General features: G+C 39.1%; 1 protein-coding gene across 1 annotated transcript in view; it reads right to left on the bottom strand.

Moving 5' to 3' along the window:
* Positions 1-17,681, bottom strand: part of trpm5 (transient receptor potential cation channel, subfamily M, member 5) — a 41,456-nt gene that overhangs the window by 2,310 nt on the left and 21,465 nt on the right. The window contains 12 exon segments of the mRNA XM_042487393.1: positions 1,387-1,448; positions 1,451-1,557; positions 2,386-2,560; positions 2,690-2,822; positions 3,002-3,120; positions 5,421-5,679; positions 5,905-6,006; positions 6,104-6,216; positions 8,181-8,326; positions 8,538-8,661; positions 12,364-12,507; positions 16,405-16,752. Of these exon segments, the coding sequence (XP_042343327.1) occupies positions 1,387-1,448; positions 1,451-1,557; positions 2,386-2,560; positions 2,690-2,822; positions 3,002-3,120; positions 5,421-5,679; positions 5,905-6,006; positions 6,104-6,216; positions 8,181-8,326; positions 8,538-8,661; positions 12,364-12,507; positions 16,405-16,752 (1,832 nt within the window).

The raw sequence follows: 17,681 nt of genomic DNA, 5'->3' as shown, positions 1-17,681 counted from the left end.
TTTTTTTTTTTTTGGTTAAGTTTTAAATAACAACAATGAAACAAGGTTTAAAGAGTAACTAATAAAAAACAAAAATAAATAAATAGATATTACAATAGTAATTTAAAAAAAAAAATTTAAAAAAAAAAAAGAAAAAAGAATAAGACACTTAAAGAAAACAAACCACATGTAAATGACCTGCAGAAAGTACTTAAAAATATATAATTAAAGGAAAACAAATGGTTGCTAAATGGCAAAGAATATTCTGCTGGACCCTCTAATAGTGTAAATGATTTTCTCTTGATGGACACGTATCTCTCCCCTTCTCCTCCTGAATTATGATGTTGGATAACAGCCAGAAAAGTTGGGTTTTTTTTGCAGAACATAATGATGTCACAGTGAAGCTGATCTTTGACATTTTGGATATATATAATGTCATCACCTCAGCATTATATCCTTTTAGACGTAAGTCTAAAATACTGTCATAATTAGCGTTTGAAGAGGCACCAGAGGCTTCGTCCTTGCTGCAGCAGCTGTGGGTTCAATTCCAGCCCACGGCTCTCTGCTGCATGTCATCCCCTCTCTCCCCCGTTTCACACTTAACCCTCTATAGTACCATGTTGCCTGTAGGTTACATTTTTTGCCATTTCCACTCACAAAATGCATCCTCAATTATGTTGCAATACTTTAAAAAAGAGCCTGGGCCCTAAAAACTCCAACACAACTGTTTAAATTGTAACACAAGTGTCTGGAGGCCATTTTAATCCCTTGACATGGAAATGAGATGGGGAGTATTTATAGATATTATCAAGAAACTAGAAAAAATGACCAGAAAACCACATTTATCATTGTTATGATTATATTATCAACATTAAGTAACAGAAATAAATAGATATATACATTTTTTTAGCACTTTCTTCAATTTCTTTCTTTCTTTTTCTTTTAGCTTACTGTCAGGTAATTTTCTTGTAATTTTTAACTAATTTCTGCTAAATTATTTAAATTATGTTTACTTTGTCTATTTTATGACCAAAAAAACCCTCTTTGGTGTTGCGTACCTATGAGGGTTAAAGCTGTCCTATCAAAAAAAGAGATTCCCTCAAGTCGTTTTTCAGATATCACGTTCACACGAATGGGATGCATGCAAAGTCACAGTGACCTTTGACCACCAAATGTAGCCAGTTTGTCTTTGATTCAAAGTGGACATGTGTGCTAAATTTGAATAAATTCCCTGCATTCATGAGAATGGGACAGACAGACAGACATGATGCCTTCAGGGCAGAGGCATAAACAGCCAATAAAATCTTAATTTTTTAAAAACTACAAAGAAGTTCCTAGCATATGTGATCTCATGTCATCAGGCAGACAAACATACGGAGGGCTGTCTGGGTTTCCAGCCTCTCTGACCTGAACATGGCGATGAGCAGATTTAGCAGCAGGACATTGGTGACAAGAAGGAAGATAACCAGAGCAGCAGGATGACCAGCCAGTTGGCGTAGATGTTGGGACATGGCGGCCGCAGGCCCATGATAATCTCCTCTGAGTCATTGGTGCAGTTAATTTCAGGCATGCGAGCAGCTGTGCTCCATTTCATGAAAGAACAAAAAAAATTAGATTAGAAGACAAACATTGAGGCCAACAGGAAACATCCCTGACTGAATAAATGGTTAAAATGTACCATTGTCTTGTAACATAAAAACAGATGTTGATTTAGTGCATATACATGATGCACAGTGATTGAGGTGATTTTTTTACATATGAAACATTTAGATTAGCTTATCTGGAAAAAGTTTAGTTAGTTTTCACCGTTTTTTTAACAATATTATTTTGTGACTTAATTTATTTTATTTATCTATTTTTTTGCAGATATCTGCAGAACTGGAAGATGACACTTGCTTTGCAACCATCATCTTTTTTTTTTTTTTTTATTAATATAGATTTTTTCTCCGCTCTCTGGAACTCTCCTTTAAACAGAAAATTATTTATAGTCTTATCTACCTTTTATTTTTCCACACTTCTACCCACTGTTTTATCATTAACTATATTACATCTTTTTCTTCTTCTCACTTTTTAAATACTTTTAAAAAAAATATATATATCATTTTATTGTTCTTTTTTTAACAAGCTTGTTAGGCACACAAACCCCCTTATCAGAGGAAATCTTAACCAAAATTGATTTGTGTTTTTGCAAAGTTTTTAACAGTAAAAAATGTTTTTATCACCCTTGTGCCTGTGCCCCTCAGAGTACTCTGTGTAATACTGCGTTTAACACTAACTAACTGACATGAAACATGATAAAAAAACAGTCACAGGGTACATGTTTATGGATAAATACACACGTAAAAGTTGCATCTTCTTTACACTGAATAAATACAGATGTTTGCATCTACTGTCATTTTTTTTTACCATCTATTTCCTCTAAGGGGATCTGGCCAAAAATGTGCAGGTAGGGGCGGTACAGGGCTCTGCGAAACACCCAGTCAATCCTTGGGTCATTGGGGTGGAGAAGAGCCTGAGTGGCGACACCGTACGCAATCATCCACACGCTCAGGAAGAAAAGGAAGAAGAAAACGTCCTTCATCTGTAAAGAGGAAACATTGTCATCTTCTAAATGAGCTGCAGAAGCTCTGCACAGTCTTCATCTGTGACCATGAACATCAACGCTTAAAATGTTCAGAATTAGAGTTTAGATTCACAGCGTTTTGTGTACCATTCTTTCCACGATGATGATCTTGGGGCCGAGTTGTTTATGAATGGCAAAGATGTGGATCAGACGTAGAGTGAACACCATGAAGTCAATCGCCAGAACCGTCTTTCCTGCCTCGTACGTGTTGTTCGCCATCCTGCAGAATCAAAGAAAACAGACGTACAGACTGACTGTGTGGTTTCATCGATTCTCCAGTCATTGCTTTATTCTAACACTCTCGCTGAGGCCATCGCAACAACACATCCAGAGCCTCCACACTGATGCATTACATGTTACATTTCTTTAGTGTCATAAATGACGTTTAATGTCAGTTACCTGCATGAAACCCCAACAACAAACAGTGAGATGGCAACCATGTCACACTTGTTCCAGTTGTCCTCCACATAGAGTTTGAACTTCTTCAAGATGTTCATCTCTTCATCTGTGAAGAAGCTCTGTGTCATCAAAGAAAGTTTATACATTACTTTAAGACATAAATACTTGTAAATTGTAGAAAAATCTAAAACAAACAAATGAAGACTGAAAAAAAGACTGATTCTCACTGTCATTTCTGGTAGAAAGTGATCTGTGTTACAGTTGCGTTTTGTCATAACAGAAATGAAAATATACTGTACAGAGTTCATGGTCAGTCTGCTCAACTGTTTTTTAAATAAAAATAGAATTAAAAAAATAGAGAAAAAAAGTATTTTATAAAAAAAACAAGAAAAAATGCCTTGTTTTTCATTTTTGTTTTCTGGATTAAAAAAAACCCCCAAAACAAAACATATGAAAAATAACCACAGTAAAATAAGTTCTAATTTTGTTTTCCAAATTCCTTTTTTTGTCATTGTACCATTTTAATCTGAAGAATGAAGAAAGACAGACAGATAACGGAGGAATTTAAATAAATGTATCAAAATAAAAGCCCAGAGGATAAAATGAATGTAAGCATAAAACAAAAAATAATAAAATAAATAAATAAATACGAACAAATAAATCTTGGCTGATGCAAATATTTAAGCAAATATTTGTTTAATTATGTACACAACAGGCAAGTTTTACTGAAGCAGATTATAGTCTTGATGTTTATCCGATTTATATTAAAAAAATTAAATAAAGGAGTCTTTTTTGTAAAAGCAAATAACATTATGAAATGAAAAAAAATCTGTTTTTAAATTTATGTTGTGTGGTACCATTAAGTTTCTATGAAAATGTATTCACACCCTAATAGTTCAAGTTGTTGTAGAGGTAAATGAGCGTCAATAAACCTTTTCCTCCTTTTTAAACCACAGTTTTTTTTTTTTATGCCCTCTTCCAGGTCACAAACTGTAACCCTAAAAGTGATAAATTACATAACTGACTACATAAAGTGATAGACGTGTGTAAGCCTTGACTTTCCTACCACAGAGGCCAAAATGTTTACCAAATAATGACAAAATACTTGCTCAAGAATTACCCTAAAAAGTGCAGTCAGGGCGTTTGACCAGGGCTGCCAGCTCCTTCTGTCTATTTATTTACCCTAAGTTAGTTACTATTTGTTAGTTTGTTTTTTTTAATTATTATTATTTTTTAAACTTACTTTTATTATTGTTGTCCTTTGATTATTATCAAAGGACAACATTATAATCATTATTATAATCAATCATCATTATTATTATTATTATTATTATTATTATTATATTAATTATTATTATTATTGTTATTGTTATTATTATTATTTATTATTATTATTTTCATTATTATGTATATGCAAAACTATATATCTATATATATTTGCAATTTGTGGGACAGTTCGTGCTAGTTTGGTCATAGCCTTTCCTCCTATGTTCAATAACAATAACAATAACAAGTTCAAAAATAAAAATATGAATTAATTTACAAATAATAAAAACATTAAAGTAAACAAATAAATAGATGGCAGCAATCAATTCCATATAAATAATAAAGAAACAGCCGACTATCAAAATCTCTCAGAGACTGACATGATGCAAATTGTCTGTAATACAAGCTTGTTAGCACGACAATGTAAAGGAGAGAAAATCCTCAGCCTGAACACCAGTGAGGTCTGATGTAATGGCACACTATATATTGCTATCGGCTTATATCAGTTCATGCAATTTATTGTTTTTTCCCGAGAGTGAGCTGCCTTCGTCAGCCCATCTATCGAAGTTAAAAAGCTAGTAAACTTACAGTCTCTAACATTGTTTTATGCTGAGAACAGGGGCCCCTGCGGCATCGCCTGCCTTTATCAGGAGGCATGCACCCCTGGGCTCCATAGCATGCTGGAGCTGCCTGTAGCAGTGCGGTTCTGTATTTGGAAACCTGCGCCACAGCTCTGTTGAGCTTAGGGACCTTCTGAGATGTGTGTTGAAAAAGCGAGCAGAGGGAACAGAGGTGAGGGCCCGTCTCATCTGGGGCTTTTGTGCCCAGGGGAGGAAGGCTCAACGGGATCAGTGCAATAAGGGATCATGCTTGTCTGACCTGGCTCAGTGGAAGGGAGTCAGGCAGAAAGGTGAAAGGCTCATGAATCCTTAAAGCCCCAGAGAGAATGGGCTTATTGTAGTGATTCACATCACCTCCTTTCTCACATACGACTGACTTTTTCAGGCGTGAACGCTGTCGTGCAAACACATCTAATAACAGCACTTCAGAAAAGGTGTCGCGCCGCATGGATCTAACTTCAAATGTATTCAAAAACATGAAACAGAGTTATAAAAGCACTGCAATGTGATTGAATGCTTTGTTTTTTGGTCACCTGTCGGATTTCCTCCAGCACCAAGGTGAAGACCCAGAAGTACAGCATTATCTCCGGGGCTCCGGGGCCTAAAGGTGGCGGTGGGCGGAAGTCCAGCAGGAGCACGTAGGTGAAGAGGAAGAGGAAGGCGAAGTACATGATGACATTACCGAGGAACACGGTGACAGGAGCGCTCCAGAAGCGACGCCAGCGGCGGAGCAGGAAACGCCACCAGACAGAGGCACAGCTCTGAGTGGCTGGACCTCCAGGTGAATTGTCCCTAAAAAACAAAGAGCCGAAAAGACACTTCAGCACTTCTCAAACTCTTTTTTATGCACAAATGTAGATTTTTTTTTTATTAACGTACAGTGCAGGGTAACTCATGCTACATCTTTTAAGAAATAAATAATGAGAAGAAGAATAAGTTATTCAGCAGATAAACATCTAAAATGAGGATTCACAAAAGTAATTTTCAGCAATTTTTTCCTGCAAATTGCGAACTCACAAAGGGTCATCATCATCGGTTAACAGCAGAGCCTTTTCAGTGTCCAAACTGTCCAGTTCCACAAACTGCTCATGGCCATTACGATTATCAACTTCCTCGTCACTTAGAAACACACGAGAGAGCGTCAGTGTGCACAACTAAACAACATACAGGAGATCTGCATGACTCTGGAGGGGGGGGGCAGCATAAGATTTATCACCTGAACTTTATAAGGTTGGTCCAGATGAGTGCAGGACAGAAGAAAGACACCACGAGTTTGGAGATGGCTGTGTCTGTCGTCATCGACCCCCACCAAATTTTTGTGAGGAGAGCCTGCAGCAAGATGTAGTTTAATATCATTTAGGTTAAAATCAGAGAGGATTTCACCAAAGATCTAACATTTGAAGGAAGTTCACCACAAGATGGCCTCACAGGCCTTGGAATTTTTCTGCCTTGCAGTCTTGTGACTAAATCCATGAAAACACCACACAGGCAGTCACTGCAGCTGGTTAAAATAGAGAAAAATAAAACAAAAGAATCTCTTTTCCCTTCTCCACAGCTGTCTAGTTGCAGTTTAATGAGTCACTCACATGAAAGGACACCTGATACTTAATCATAGGTTCGTCCACTTTTTGTTCAAGGCCAGTAAAATTGACATTCTCTCGAAATATTGCTTATGCACTGATTTATAATAAACAGCTTACCATTTATAAAGGCTATATTTTTCCAGCTGTGTGCTTTGAATGAAATTCTGTGTAATAACTTCCCCTGCTGACATTGAATACAAAATGGGGACTTTGTAATGACAAGGATGTCTATTACAGCGAGTCCAATGAGCAGCAAAACTGCACGACCTTGAAATAAAAATGTAAAGGTTTTAAAAAACTGCAAAGCAACACTGTAATTCAGCACAAAAGGCAGCAAAATGAACTCTTCATCAAATGCACAATACTTTGAAACCCTTGAATGACCATAAAAGAAGTACTTCACTGCTGGAAACACGGAAGCTACGATGTCTATGTGGTAGAAAGACACAAATACTATTGTCATTGGTGCTATATGACAAGAGAAACCAGAGAAAATGGATATTTTAGCTCAAGTGGGAGAAAAACTGCAACTACCAGAATGCACTGCACCTCACCAGACCAGAACAAACTCCTGCTGGTTGGTGATGTAAAGCAACACATGAAAATCCAGGGTTGTTGGACCCACTCACTCTACCAGCTCTGCCTAGTTTTACAGTTTTACTGGATTTTGGTCTGAGTTTGTGAGACAGAAAGAGGAGCGGGTACGTCTCTTGATCTGCCTCTATCAAGCTGAGTACGGTCATGAAAAACCTGGAAAAGTCATGGAATATGCAAATAGCAATTTCTAGGCCTGGAAAAGTTTTGGAAAACTAAATATACCCTAAAGGTTTTGGAAAGGTTATGGAATTTTGATTTCCAAACCTGTAAATTTAAACATCCAGTGCTAATTTTCTGTTTTTAAAATATCTAGCTGTGGTAAAATGTTTAATTTTTGACTTCCTCATTTTTCAAGATCTATGTGTTTACATGTGTTTTGTTAAAAAAAGGCATTAAAATAAATATAAAATACAGCCACACAAAGATATGTGTCCCTCCCCTAAGCAAAAAAAATAGACAAAACATAAGTCCCTCCCAGTGCTTACATTTTTTTGACATGTCTCCCCCTTTTTGCACCACCCCCTCACCTGTCATAAATAACAAATAGTCCTTGAGTTATATTTCAATATTCAGTTCTGATCCTGTTCTAGCTTATTATTAGTATTTTTTTAAAAATAATACATTGTTGAAAAAGCTATTATAAAGTCATAAAAGGAACAGTTAGGGAGTATTGCTAGTCATTTCAGAGAATGTATGGTCTTAAAAATGTCCCTCAAAGTCATTGTGAAGTCATGTAAATTTATTGGTAAAAATGCGTATGAACCCTGTTCTATACTCTTTTTGTCCACGGTGGCGGTATGGGTGGCGGGCATTGCGAAAGTGCGTAAGTAAAGCCTTTAGTTAGAACAACAGCCTCAAGAGCCAACGAAACTCCACTGAATGAAGCTCTTGCATTAATAAGCATCATCCCTGGAGTTTCGCTGTGGAGGGAGGAGGGATACCTCGGCACTGGTTAGATGAAAGGAGGTTTACCACGGTTCATCTACACCTACTACCCACATTGTTTTGATATATAGCTGGATGAATATTGGTAAAAACATCTCTTTAAATGTTTTACTATAGCTGAAAGAAACATATTAGTTAAATGGGAACATGGATGTGTCAGCTTGTTACCTGAACTCCATCGTGGGCGAAGAAAGATTTGGCGTCTGCCTCTGTGGCCAAGTTAAGGACCGTAGATTTGCTCCAGCAGTGTGTCCTCCTCACTAACAAAGCGTAAGCCCTGTCTTCACTGTTGGAGTAACACTCTCCAAAGACATCTGCCACGATAAGAACAGTGTGCACACAGGGTCACCCACTCGGCTATATTTGAAGAATTTGCACATTTAGATTCATATTCCACTTCCCTCCAGTGGGATCTGTTTATGTTGCTTGAGGTCAGTGAGTGTGCCTCTTGCTATGTTTGACCTTTCCCCTTTTTTTCTCTGATCACACTGTCAGCTGTTGTCATAGTGCGGTTTATACACTCACCAAGGGCGAACTGCTCATACTTCGCCTCCTTCATACTACGTGCAGACTCAGCCTCAGATTCCAGTCGTGCCATCTCTTTCAGAATCTTACAACCCGCCAGCGCTGCCGCAACCGCCTCGGGGCCCTGAAGGATTAAAAGAAAGCTGGTTCCAAGAAATGGGTCTGAGAGAGGGATCTGAGAAATCTAGTTTAGAATTTTAGAGAGATGCTGCTTTTTGCATCTAAATGTGGTGTGCATCACACTGCAATAGATACATTTCTACCTGCAAGCGCTCGGTTTCTAAAGGCTCTCAGTCTGATTGTTTTGGACCGTGTAACACTTCTCACGAACGGTGAATAATTCAGGACTCACATAAAATGTAAGCACTCCTGTGCTGCTCAGCTTATCAGATTTTAGGTAAGACCTCTTTACCCTGTGTTTACTAACAGTACTGATGTGAACAAAGCTGTCACAGCATCAGGAAACGTTTATATCTTAGGTGTAGTTCTTATTATAGCCATCTCCAGCCGTCAGTCATGTTGGGTATGATAGCAGGTTGTTTTGAATTTTGGTTGTGGACTCATCTTACCAAAGATATGACTAAAGTAGTGTCTATTTTTTCAGACCTGAGATAAGTTTTCCTTCTTTCCCTTCAGGCTTTAATTTCAATTCAGTGCACTATATATAAAAATCAACTCAAACTTTCTTGAGAAGAAGTAATTCATCATAGCGAATGTCACGTCTTCATTTGCTTGTTAATGTGTTTGAAAGTGCAGATCTGAAAACTATGTCTCTGTTTCTGCTTGTTGATATCAATATCTTACCTTATTGTCGCACTACCAGTCATCGCTTTTTCATCAAATTTAGATCCTCATCTCTGGAATTCACTGAGTAAAGCCTTGAGGTCGTCATTTTCCATAATCACTTTCAAAACTCATTTAAAAAAATATCTTTCATCTACATAGAATTGACTATGTCCGTTGCAGCTCTTGCACATTTAAATTATTCAAAATTTTGTCCTGAGTATTTTCTTCCTTTTCATTTCTTTTTTCCTCTTTATCTTTTTTTTTGCTACATGTTTTCTTTATCCATTTGATACTATTTTTTTTTCTGCTTTCTGTTTTAATGACTTCATCCCTCTTCTACACAGTTAACATCACTTTGTAGTTTTACTGTGTAATACTTTGTCCTTATCATTGTACAAATAAACTAAACTGAAAGGAGCTCTAAATGACAATCAGAACATTAGTATAGCAGCAGACAAACATTTGTTTTGTAGAGATATGGTGGAGTAATGCCGTCCAGAGCAGAGAATAGAGTCACACTCCCTCAGTCTGTGTTGTAATCGGAGCTTCTCTGTTTACTGCTGTGGTAGCTGATCTGGCTGAGCCTCTCTGCATAAATCCCACTGGCAGCTAACTGTTGCCACCCTGCACTCTGCACACTGGGCAGTTACTCCAGTCTGACCAATGGTGGTGGCTTTCTGTTTTCATAGAAACGTAACACCAACCCTCCAGTACATTAGCACCGTTAGCTCTGGTGGCACTGTTGCTGTTGTTAGCACTGTTTGCTGCTATCGGCCAGCTCAGATAACTTCATGTTGAGACCTGTGTGTAGACAATCTATGCTGCATGAAACTAGACAGACAACTTCTGGACGGCATAGGAAAAACAAATAGTCCGATGTAACAGTAGGACGGTAAAACTCAACACACATAGCAATATGTTGCGATGGTAACATTGCATTGTTTACAAAGAATGGAATAAAATATATATATGAAAAAAATGTTTCATGTGTATATAGTTTTTCTTGTAATGTCCAGTAAATTCAAATGCAAATTGCCTGTTTTTTTTGTCTTCTGTGATGGAGATTCATAACATCTGTGTGTATAAATTCCGTCTCGGAGCATGGCAGTAAGTTTAAAACATTTTATTTTAAAAGGCAATCACTACTTTTGCCAGTGTTGCATCAAAGTCTGTTTCACCGTCGATATGCGTAACCCAAACCTGACCCTAACCCTTTGCTTTACCATCCTAACCATCAACAGGAGGGAAACACTAGTCGATAAGGGAACACATTTCAATACAACACTGCTACTCTCTGCTGGACCAACACATCCTAATTCCAAGTTCCCACGTATCGCCGCTTTGTAGTGGCCTCTACATTTTTCACTCTGGGTATCCTTTCTGTGTCTGCTATTAACTTTTCCAGATGCTGCTACCAAGACGTCAACACAAGCACTTTATGGGATTACGCTGCACGTGGTTATTTTTAGGCAACAAAAGCACACGGTAACCAATGCCTGAACGTCAATGAAAGCACATGCTGGCATGGATGGTTAGGATTAGGAGGCACCGTCGACATGGTAAAATGTCACATTTAGACAGGAAGCAAACACTGGACTCCTGCAAGAAAGTCCGGGGTTTGTTGGACCCATCCACTGTCCCTCCCGCCTGCACTCCTTGTAATACATTGTTACCGGCAGTGTTTCAACCTGACACTGTCTGTGGCCGTCCGGCTGATTCTGCAGGTCCGGTGGTGTATTTTAACACCGCAACCAGTTCTTTCCAGCCACGTTCTCAGCTGATGCCGCCCAGGGGCATATCATGTGGACGCGAACGGTGGCTTTTGGCATCTGGATCATAAGCTGAAAGCACTGTCAAAGAGGTTTTTTTGTTTTTTATTACTTTCGAATGAGAATGGGCTGGTGTTTCTAGGAATAAAGAAGCTAAAAGACTACTAATGTGATCTTTTTCACAATGAAAACCTTCAGTTGGTCCCTTCAGGTTAAGAGTATGGCATTGTCTATTAATAGTTTTTTGTATTGTATTTTTATTTACTATAATCAACAGCGACCTTTACTTTGTTGAAGAGCTGTTTAAAGAATTAACAGCACGTGTAGATGGAGAGCAACATGGTAAAACAAAGGCCTCTCCATTTGAAGATACACTTAATGTTGTGAACCTCAACCCTCTTTATTCAAATGATCAACATTTGTATACATCACGCTGTATAATGTTGGCTTCATTTATATGTACATATTTAACACAAAGATATTTTGCTAGCATAAGCCAGCCTGCAAGGATAATTGTGATGAGGCCTTCGACGTGAGAGATACTTCAAACAATCAAATTATGAATGCAGATATCCCAGCCGGAGTGTGAGTGGTGAAAAGATTTGCAGAGGGGGATGTACACACACACACACACACACACACTGAATGCAATTACCATAATTTCAGATAATGTTTGAAATAAGACGCGGCGAAGGAGCACATGAGGGTGACCGCTTGTGAGATTACAATAATTGGTTCCCTTAGTTCAGGGAAGGGCAATAAAGAAATGAAAGGTGCCTTGAAAAGATGTAGAAAACAAAGAGCAATTATCATTGATTGGTGTCTTTTAAACTGTTCATAAAGCATCAATCCTGTGTCAGGATATATTTCTCATTAACTTCATCTGGACTTTTGACGCACCACCTCCCAGCTGGTTGAATATCCTGCCCCCTGGAGCAGCATGACCTTCATTTGAATAATGTTCTCGGAGATAAGATAGCTTTTTAGTTCACCTGAGTTCTTGATGAATACGCCGTTTGCTGGGCGCTTTTATCTGGTGACATTTTCATATGGCAGCAGCGACCTGCACCTGCGCTGCGCTGGCCCACATCACTCTTGTTCGTACCGAATCCAGAATACAAACCAGCACAGCATAAATCAGCCGTTTGGTCTGAATAGTTTTTTGCCAATTCCAGGCACATTTAGACTTTTATCGACTGAACCACACACACACACAGAGCTGAGATAGTCTGAGCTGGAGCTGAACTCACTAAAGACCTGACAAGACTGACCATAGCCCAGAAGTAGTTGGCCATCTGCTGTCGGTTCTGAAGGACGGCCCAAAGGAAGAGATCCCTCCAAGGATGTTCGCAGCCCTCTTCTAATTCGGCCAGGTTCTTTTGGCTGTGGAACAGTCGACCCTTTGCTGGCTTCTCCTGGAGCACACACAAAGTATGAAATGTGTATCATAAACAAAAGGGGCTGCACACAGTTTACAAAAGCAGACAATTATTTCATGAGTCATAATCTATTGTGCAATCTTTTTCAATTATTGCAAAAAAAAAAAACAAAACCCAACAAACCTTGCAATAAGAACACATATTCGGTACATGTATTCAAGATTTCTTCATTTTTCTTCCTTTTGTGCTTCATTGCTTTTATTCTTTGAATTGTATTTGCTCTCATTAGTACAGGTTGTTATTGTTTTTTATTTTGATTGTTTCTCTCATTTAATTTAACTTTAAATCCTGACTTATTTCAGCATAATTGTTTGGTTCTTATAGTTACGTTGCCTCTGCAAGAAACCCTTGTTGCTTCTGCTTTGCCTTGTTTGTCAAAATATTTTGTAAATTCAGTTTTTAAAGGTAATATACAAATAAAGGCAATTGTTTTTGGATGCTTTATCACCAAGGGGGGTTTGGATGGTTATCCACACTTACCATCATAGAGCTTATCAGTTTACTGGTTTGCTCCATATATAAATATAGTAGTGGTTTCCATTTTCAAGCGTTCTGACCTGATGAAGCTCCAAGTAGCACTGAAACATTGTCTTTGTTAAACTTTTGTGGCATAGAAATAAGTACGCAGGCATGGGTGTATTACCGAACGAGTATACTGGGCCTTGGCCCCGGGCTTAAGGTCTCAGGGGGCCCCTGAGCCTGAGCCTCTGCCTGAAGCTGCTGTTATCGACATTGCATTTCTTGTCAAAGGGCTTAGTCATCATGTCAATACAAGAGCCCGAAAGTCCTAAAAAAAAAAGAAAAACTGAAGGAACAGCTTAAACATTCCCTTTGAAGATGTCACAAAAAAGGAATCATCGTGATATATTTTAAGAGAGTTTCTTCCCTCAGCTTATCTACAGGACTTAAGAGGCGCTGGGTGCTCTATGAAATCTGGGTGGCAGTAGGTCAGTCTGTGGGGACTTGGCTTGGACACCAGAGGGTCGAAGGTTCAAATCTCCACGAGGATCAAACATGGAGTGTGACTAGAGGCTGGAGAGATGCCAGTTTATGCCTGTGTGCACTGCTGAGGAGCTCTTGAGCAAGGCACCGAACCCCCAACTGCTTGGCCCCCTGTCCATGTACAGCCCCCCCCCCCCCCCCCCCGCCGACGCCGCAGGGCAGGATATTTTATAATTTAACAATAAACTTTCCTGTTAAAAATGACATCACCGCACTGAAACAGTAAACTTTGGGAATTTGATCATTTTAAATTACTCAAAGCATCTTTTTCTGCATCACGTTCTGCTTTCAATATCATGCATATTGAAAAACAAATAGGCCGATGACGATATATCTGTGATGGGACAGTATTGGGCGATAATATTGGATGACCGATATACTGATATAACGTAACAGAGTGAAGATTGAAAGAGTGAAATGCCCCTTGAGGGCCTAATAAAGGAATTCCTTCTTTCTGTCTTTCTTTTCTGTGGGGAGAAACTCCATCATGTTGTACCTGCCTTAGGGAGAGGGGGGGCTCTTACACATCCGGGCCCAGGGGGCAATTTTAATTATAATACGCCTGTCGTAGAAAATTATCTCCTATCAGAGTATGTAAATGTAATCATGAATAATTGTATGAAGATGTATGATTCACACGTATAAATGGCTTAGATATTGAGGACCTTTGAGTCTTTCACTGACTCCAGGGTGTCTGAATGAGCAAGACCATGTAGCTGCTTAGACAACAATGATAGATACATCTATATGACGTGTGACATGTGCTGTTTAAAGCTGAATGATTCCTCTGTTACTTTAAGTTGTTGGTGCGTCCTTGTCGATGCTCGCAATGTACCAAGAGCTTCTCTGATCCGATTAATGTTGTCATTAAAGTCATATATTCATAAAAGATCAACTGTGGCTCATCAACACCCATGTGCTTAGGTGTTACCTTTTCTTCACGGATGCTGTTTTCTGAGCGCCTTGCACCTGCTTGACATGTATATAATTATTCTCCTTCAGTTCATTATTGTAAAACAAAGTCCTTCGTCTGGCAAGGAGGTTATTTTTGCCTGGTGGTCTGTCAGTCTGTCAGCAACATGTGTGTAGATTTCAGGGGGAGGGACACAGGGGACACATCCCCCTCTATATTTAGAGCATGTGCATTTGTCCCCCCTCATAACTTGAATGTAGAGGCTCATTCACACCTTCAAAAACTTGTATAGGTGCAAAGGAGGAAATCGTTCACCACACTGTCCTATAACTTGCAATAAACTTTATTATTAAGTAAACAAAGTTTCAGTCCTCAGAACTTCATCAGGTCTAATAAAAATATTCAAGTAGTAGAGGACTTCTATTTTTCCTAAATTTAGGACATTCATTAATTTATTCATTCGCCATAACCACTTATATAACCTCTTAAAGATCGTGGGGGGGCTAGAGTCTGTCCCATCTGACACTGGGCGAGAGGTGAGGTAAACCCTGCAGGTCGCCAGACCATCACCGAGCTGACAACCATTCACATTCACGCCTAAGTTCAAGACATTAGCACCAGAAAATGATGCAGAAAAGGCAAAAATGTAAGCATAAAAACAGGGTATCCCCAGGGTTCTCAACGTTAAATTCAAGGCTTTTTAAGACCTTTTTAAAACCACCTAGAATAAAATTTAATGTCAACTTCAAGGCCATACCAGCAAACTCCTGAAAGATATAATCGGCTATCACAGTGGACACTGTGGCAGAGGACAACAGGGATGTTGATATTAAGATCCTACATATACATTAATTTAGGTACATTTTCTGAAACTAAAGATATAAAGTTACTGTTTTGTACTGTTGGGAACTCTGTGCTGAGCCGCCAACGCCGCTGCCTCGGCCCACAGAGCAGAGGCTGATGGTGGGTGGAAAATGGTCAGATATGTGCAGAGCGCTGGAGTGAAAACACTGACCATCAAGGACAGTCTGATAATTTCATCCAAAACACAGCAGGATGCGTAACATGCAACATCACTGTGAAAGGACAAGTAAAAAATTAAGAGCTTTGTACATGAAATGTAAGACTTTGTTGATGAATTTAAGACTTTCAAGACCTTCAAATTGAGAATATCTAGACTTTCAAGACCTTGCAGGTGCCCAGAACTGCCTGTTTCATTTTTTTTTCTCAAAATGTTGATATGAAACCTATGCCTTTGGTCAACAGGACGCGTAGATGTTTTTTTTTTTTTTAAATGTCTGATGTACACTGAACAAAAAGCCTTTCAGCAAAGAAACAATCTAACTTTGTGCTATATATATATAATCTCCCTGAGATTATCACCTTTTTAGCTGCACAGCATGAAACAGCACAGGCAATATATAGAGGGGTATTCTGATGGCATAATTAGGGTGTTCGGTGCATAATGATCCCTCTCTTCCTTTTCACAATAACGGAAAAAGGCCTCTGCCCCCAGATAGAAAACAAGGAAAGTTTAGTTCTAATACACAAATCCTATTCATTTTTTGGTATTATCTAAAAATTGACAGCTTTATTGGTTAGATTTTATGTTTTACTCTCAAGTGCAACATGAGGTCACTATAAAAGGATGTTTTCCAGGAGGTGAGTTTACCATGAAGTCTGTATATTGTCTATTTCATTGCATCTTTCAGGCTTCTAACAATTTCATATGAGACAGTCTGAGAGGGTGAAAAGGGGATATCAGTCTCCGCTCAAAGCTTATAGACAAATGCAGACTGTGTCTAGGGCTAACAAATAGATGTTGCTTCATTTTACGGTGTCATAAGCCAAAAAATATGAGAACCACCACGAGAAGCAATACAAAGTGGAAGTTAATTCAGGATTCTTATTCAGTGCAGTATGAATGATTGACTTTCGAGATGGAGAATATCACTCACTGTGGAAATCTTCTGGTAAAAGCCTTTGCAGGAGTCATGGAGAAAGTCTTTCAGCACTTTGGCAACCTCATAAAGGGTGAATCTGGGTTTCCGGTCCCCTTGCTCGGGTGGGTGGTGCCCAGGCGGACCAGGCGTCCTGGCTGCTCCAAGCAGAAGCTGCTTCTCCTCGTACTTTTTGAGGAGCAGGTTGTGAAAGAGGCTCTTCTCAGACACAGACCAGTAAAGCTCCTGCAGGCGACCGTAGGTGAGGAACTCGCCCAAGTTCACGCCATTGTCCACAAAAAGGCGCACAAAGTCTGGTTTGTCATTGATCAGCGCGTCCATCATCACCTCTTCAAGGTCGCACGCCTGCAAAGATCATGTGTCTTTGTTACAGTTCATAAAGCTTCTCTTCCTCTTGTGAAAAGGATTTTGTCATTGCCAGGGTCTTGTCTTCTTTGCCATTATGTACAGTAGCTTGCCGCTAAGTCCCTTTCATGTTAATTGAATGCAAATAAGATTAAAAATGAAAGACATGCTTATGCAAAATAGATTTATAGCCACACTGGTTGCATGGCTCTACGGATGAAAACTGATGGTTGGTACTTGAGCAGTCCGCCATTAACTATCTCAAAAACTATTGGATGGGTTGCCAATTTTAAACACAAATTCATGATCCCCAGAGGATGAATCCTACTAACTGGTGATCCCCAGATTTTCCCTCTAGTGCAACCATCAGGTTGATATTTTTTCAGTGAAATGTCCCATCAGCTACTGAATGGAGCTACACTTGTTCAAGACAGGGACATTTATGTTTTATGCGTCTGCCAACATAGTTAGCAGCTGGGAGAAAGTTACAATTGGAATTTTTATATAATAACTTTGTGTCACATTTGCTAAAACTTTCAGTAGATCCGCACAGTAGTTTATGAGACGGAAAGTAAAAAAAGCATGTTTTTCCTCGTTCACATTGTGCTTCAAATGACATTTGCAAGAATCCACCACGGCTGGACTAAAACCTACTAGAGTGGAGGAGTTTCAAATCCAGCTGTCAATCATGTCTGTCAGTAGGCGGGTTTCCATTGCAGATTTGTGCTAAACTTAAGTAATATTTTAGAAATGTAGATAAAACACCTGGGCCAGACCCAAAACACACTGGAGGGATTACATATCTCATCTGGCCTAGGAACACTTTGGGATCCCCCAGGAGGAGCTGGAAAGTGTTGCTGGAGAGAGGGATGCCTGCAGTGCTTTGCTCAGCCTGATGCCCTTGTGACCCGGCCTCAGATAAGTGGACG

The sequence above is a fragment of the Plectropomus leopardus genome, chromosome 1 (genome assembly GCF_008729295.1).
Source record: "Plectropomus leopardus isolate mb chromosome 1, YSFRI_Pleo_2.0, whole genome shotgun sequence".
Classification (NCBI taxonomy): Eukaryota; Metazoa; Chordata; class Actinopteri; order Perciformes; family Serranidae; genus Plectropomus; species Plectropomus leopardus.
Note: the sequence above shows the minus strand (reverse complement) of the source record. Positions and strands in the feature narration are given on the sequence as shown.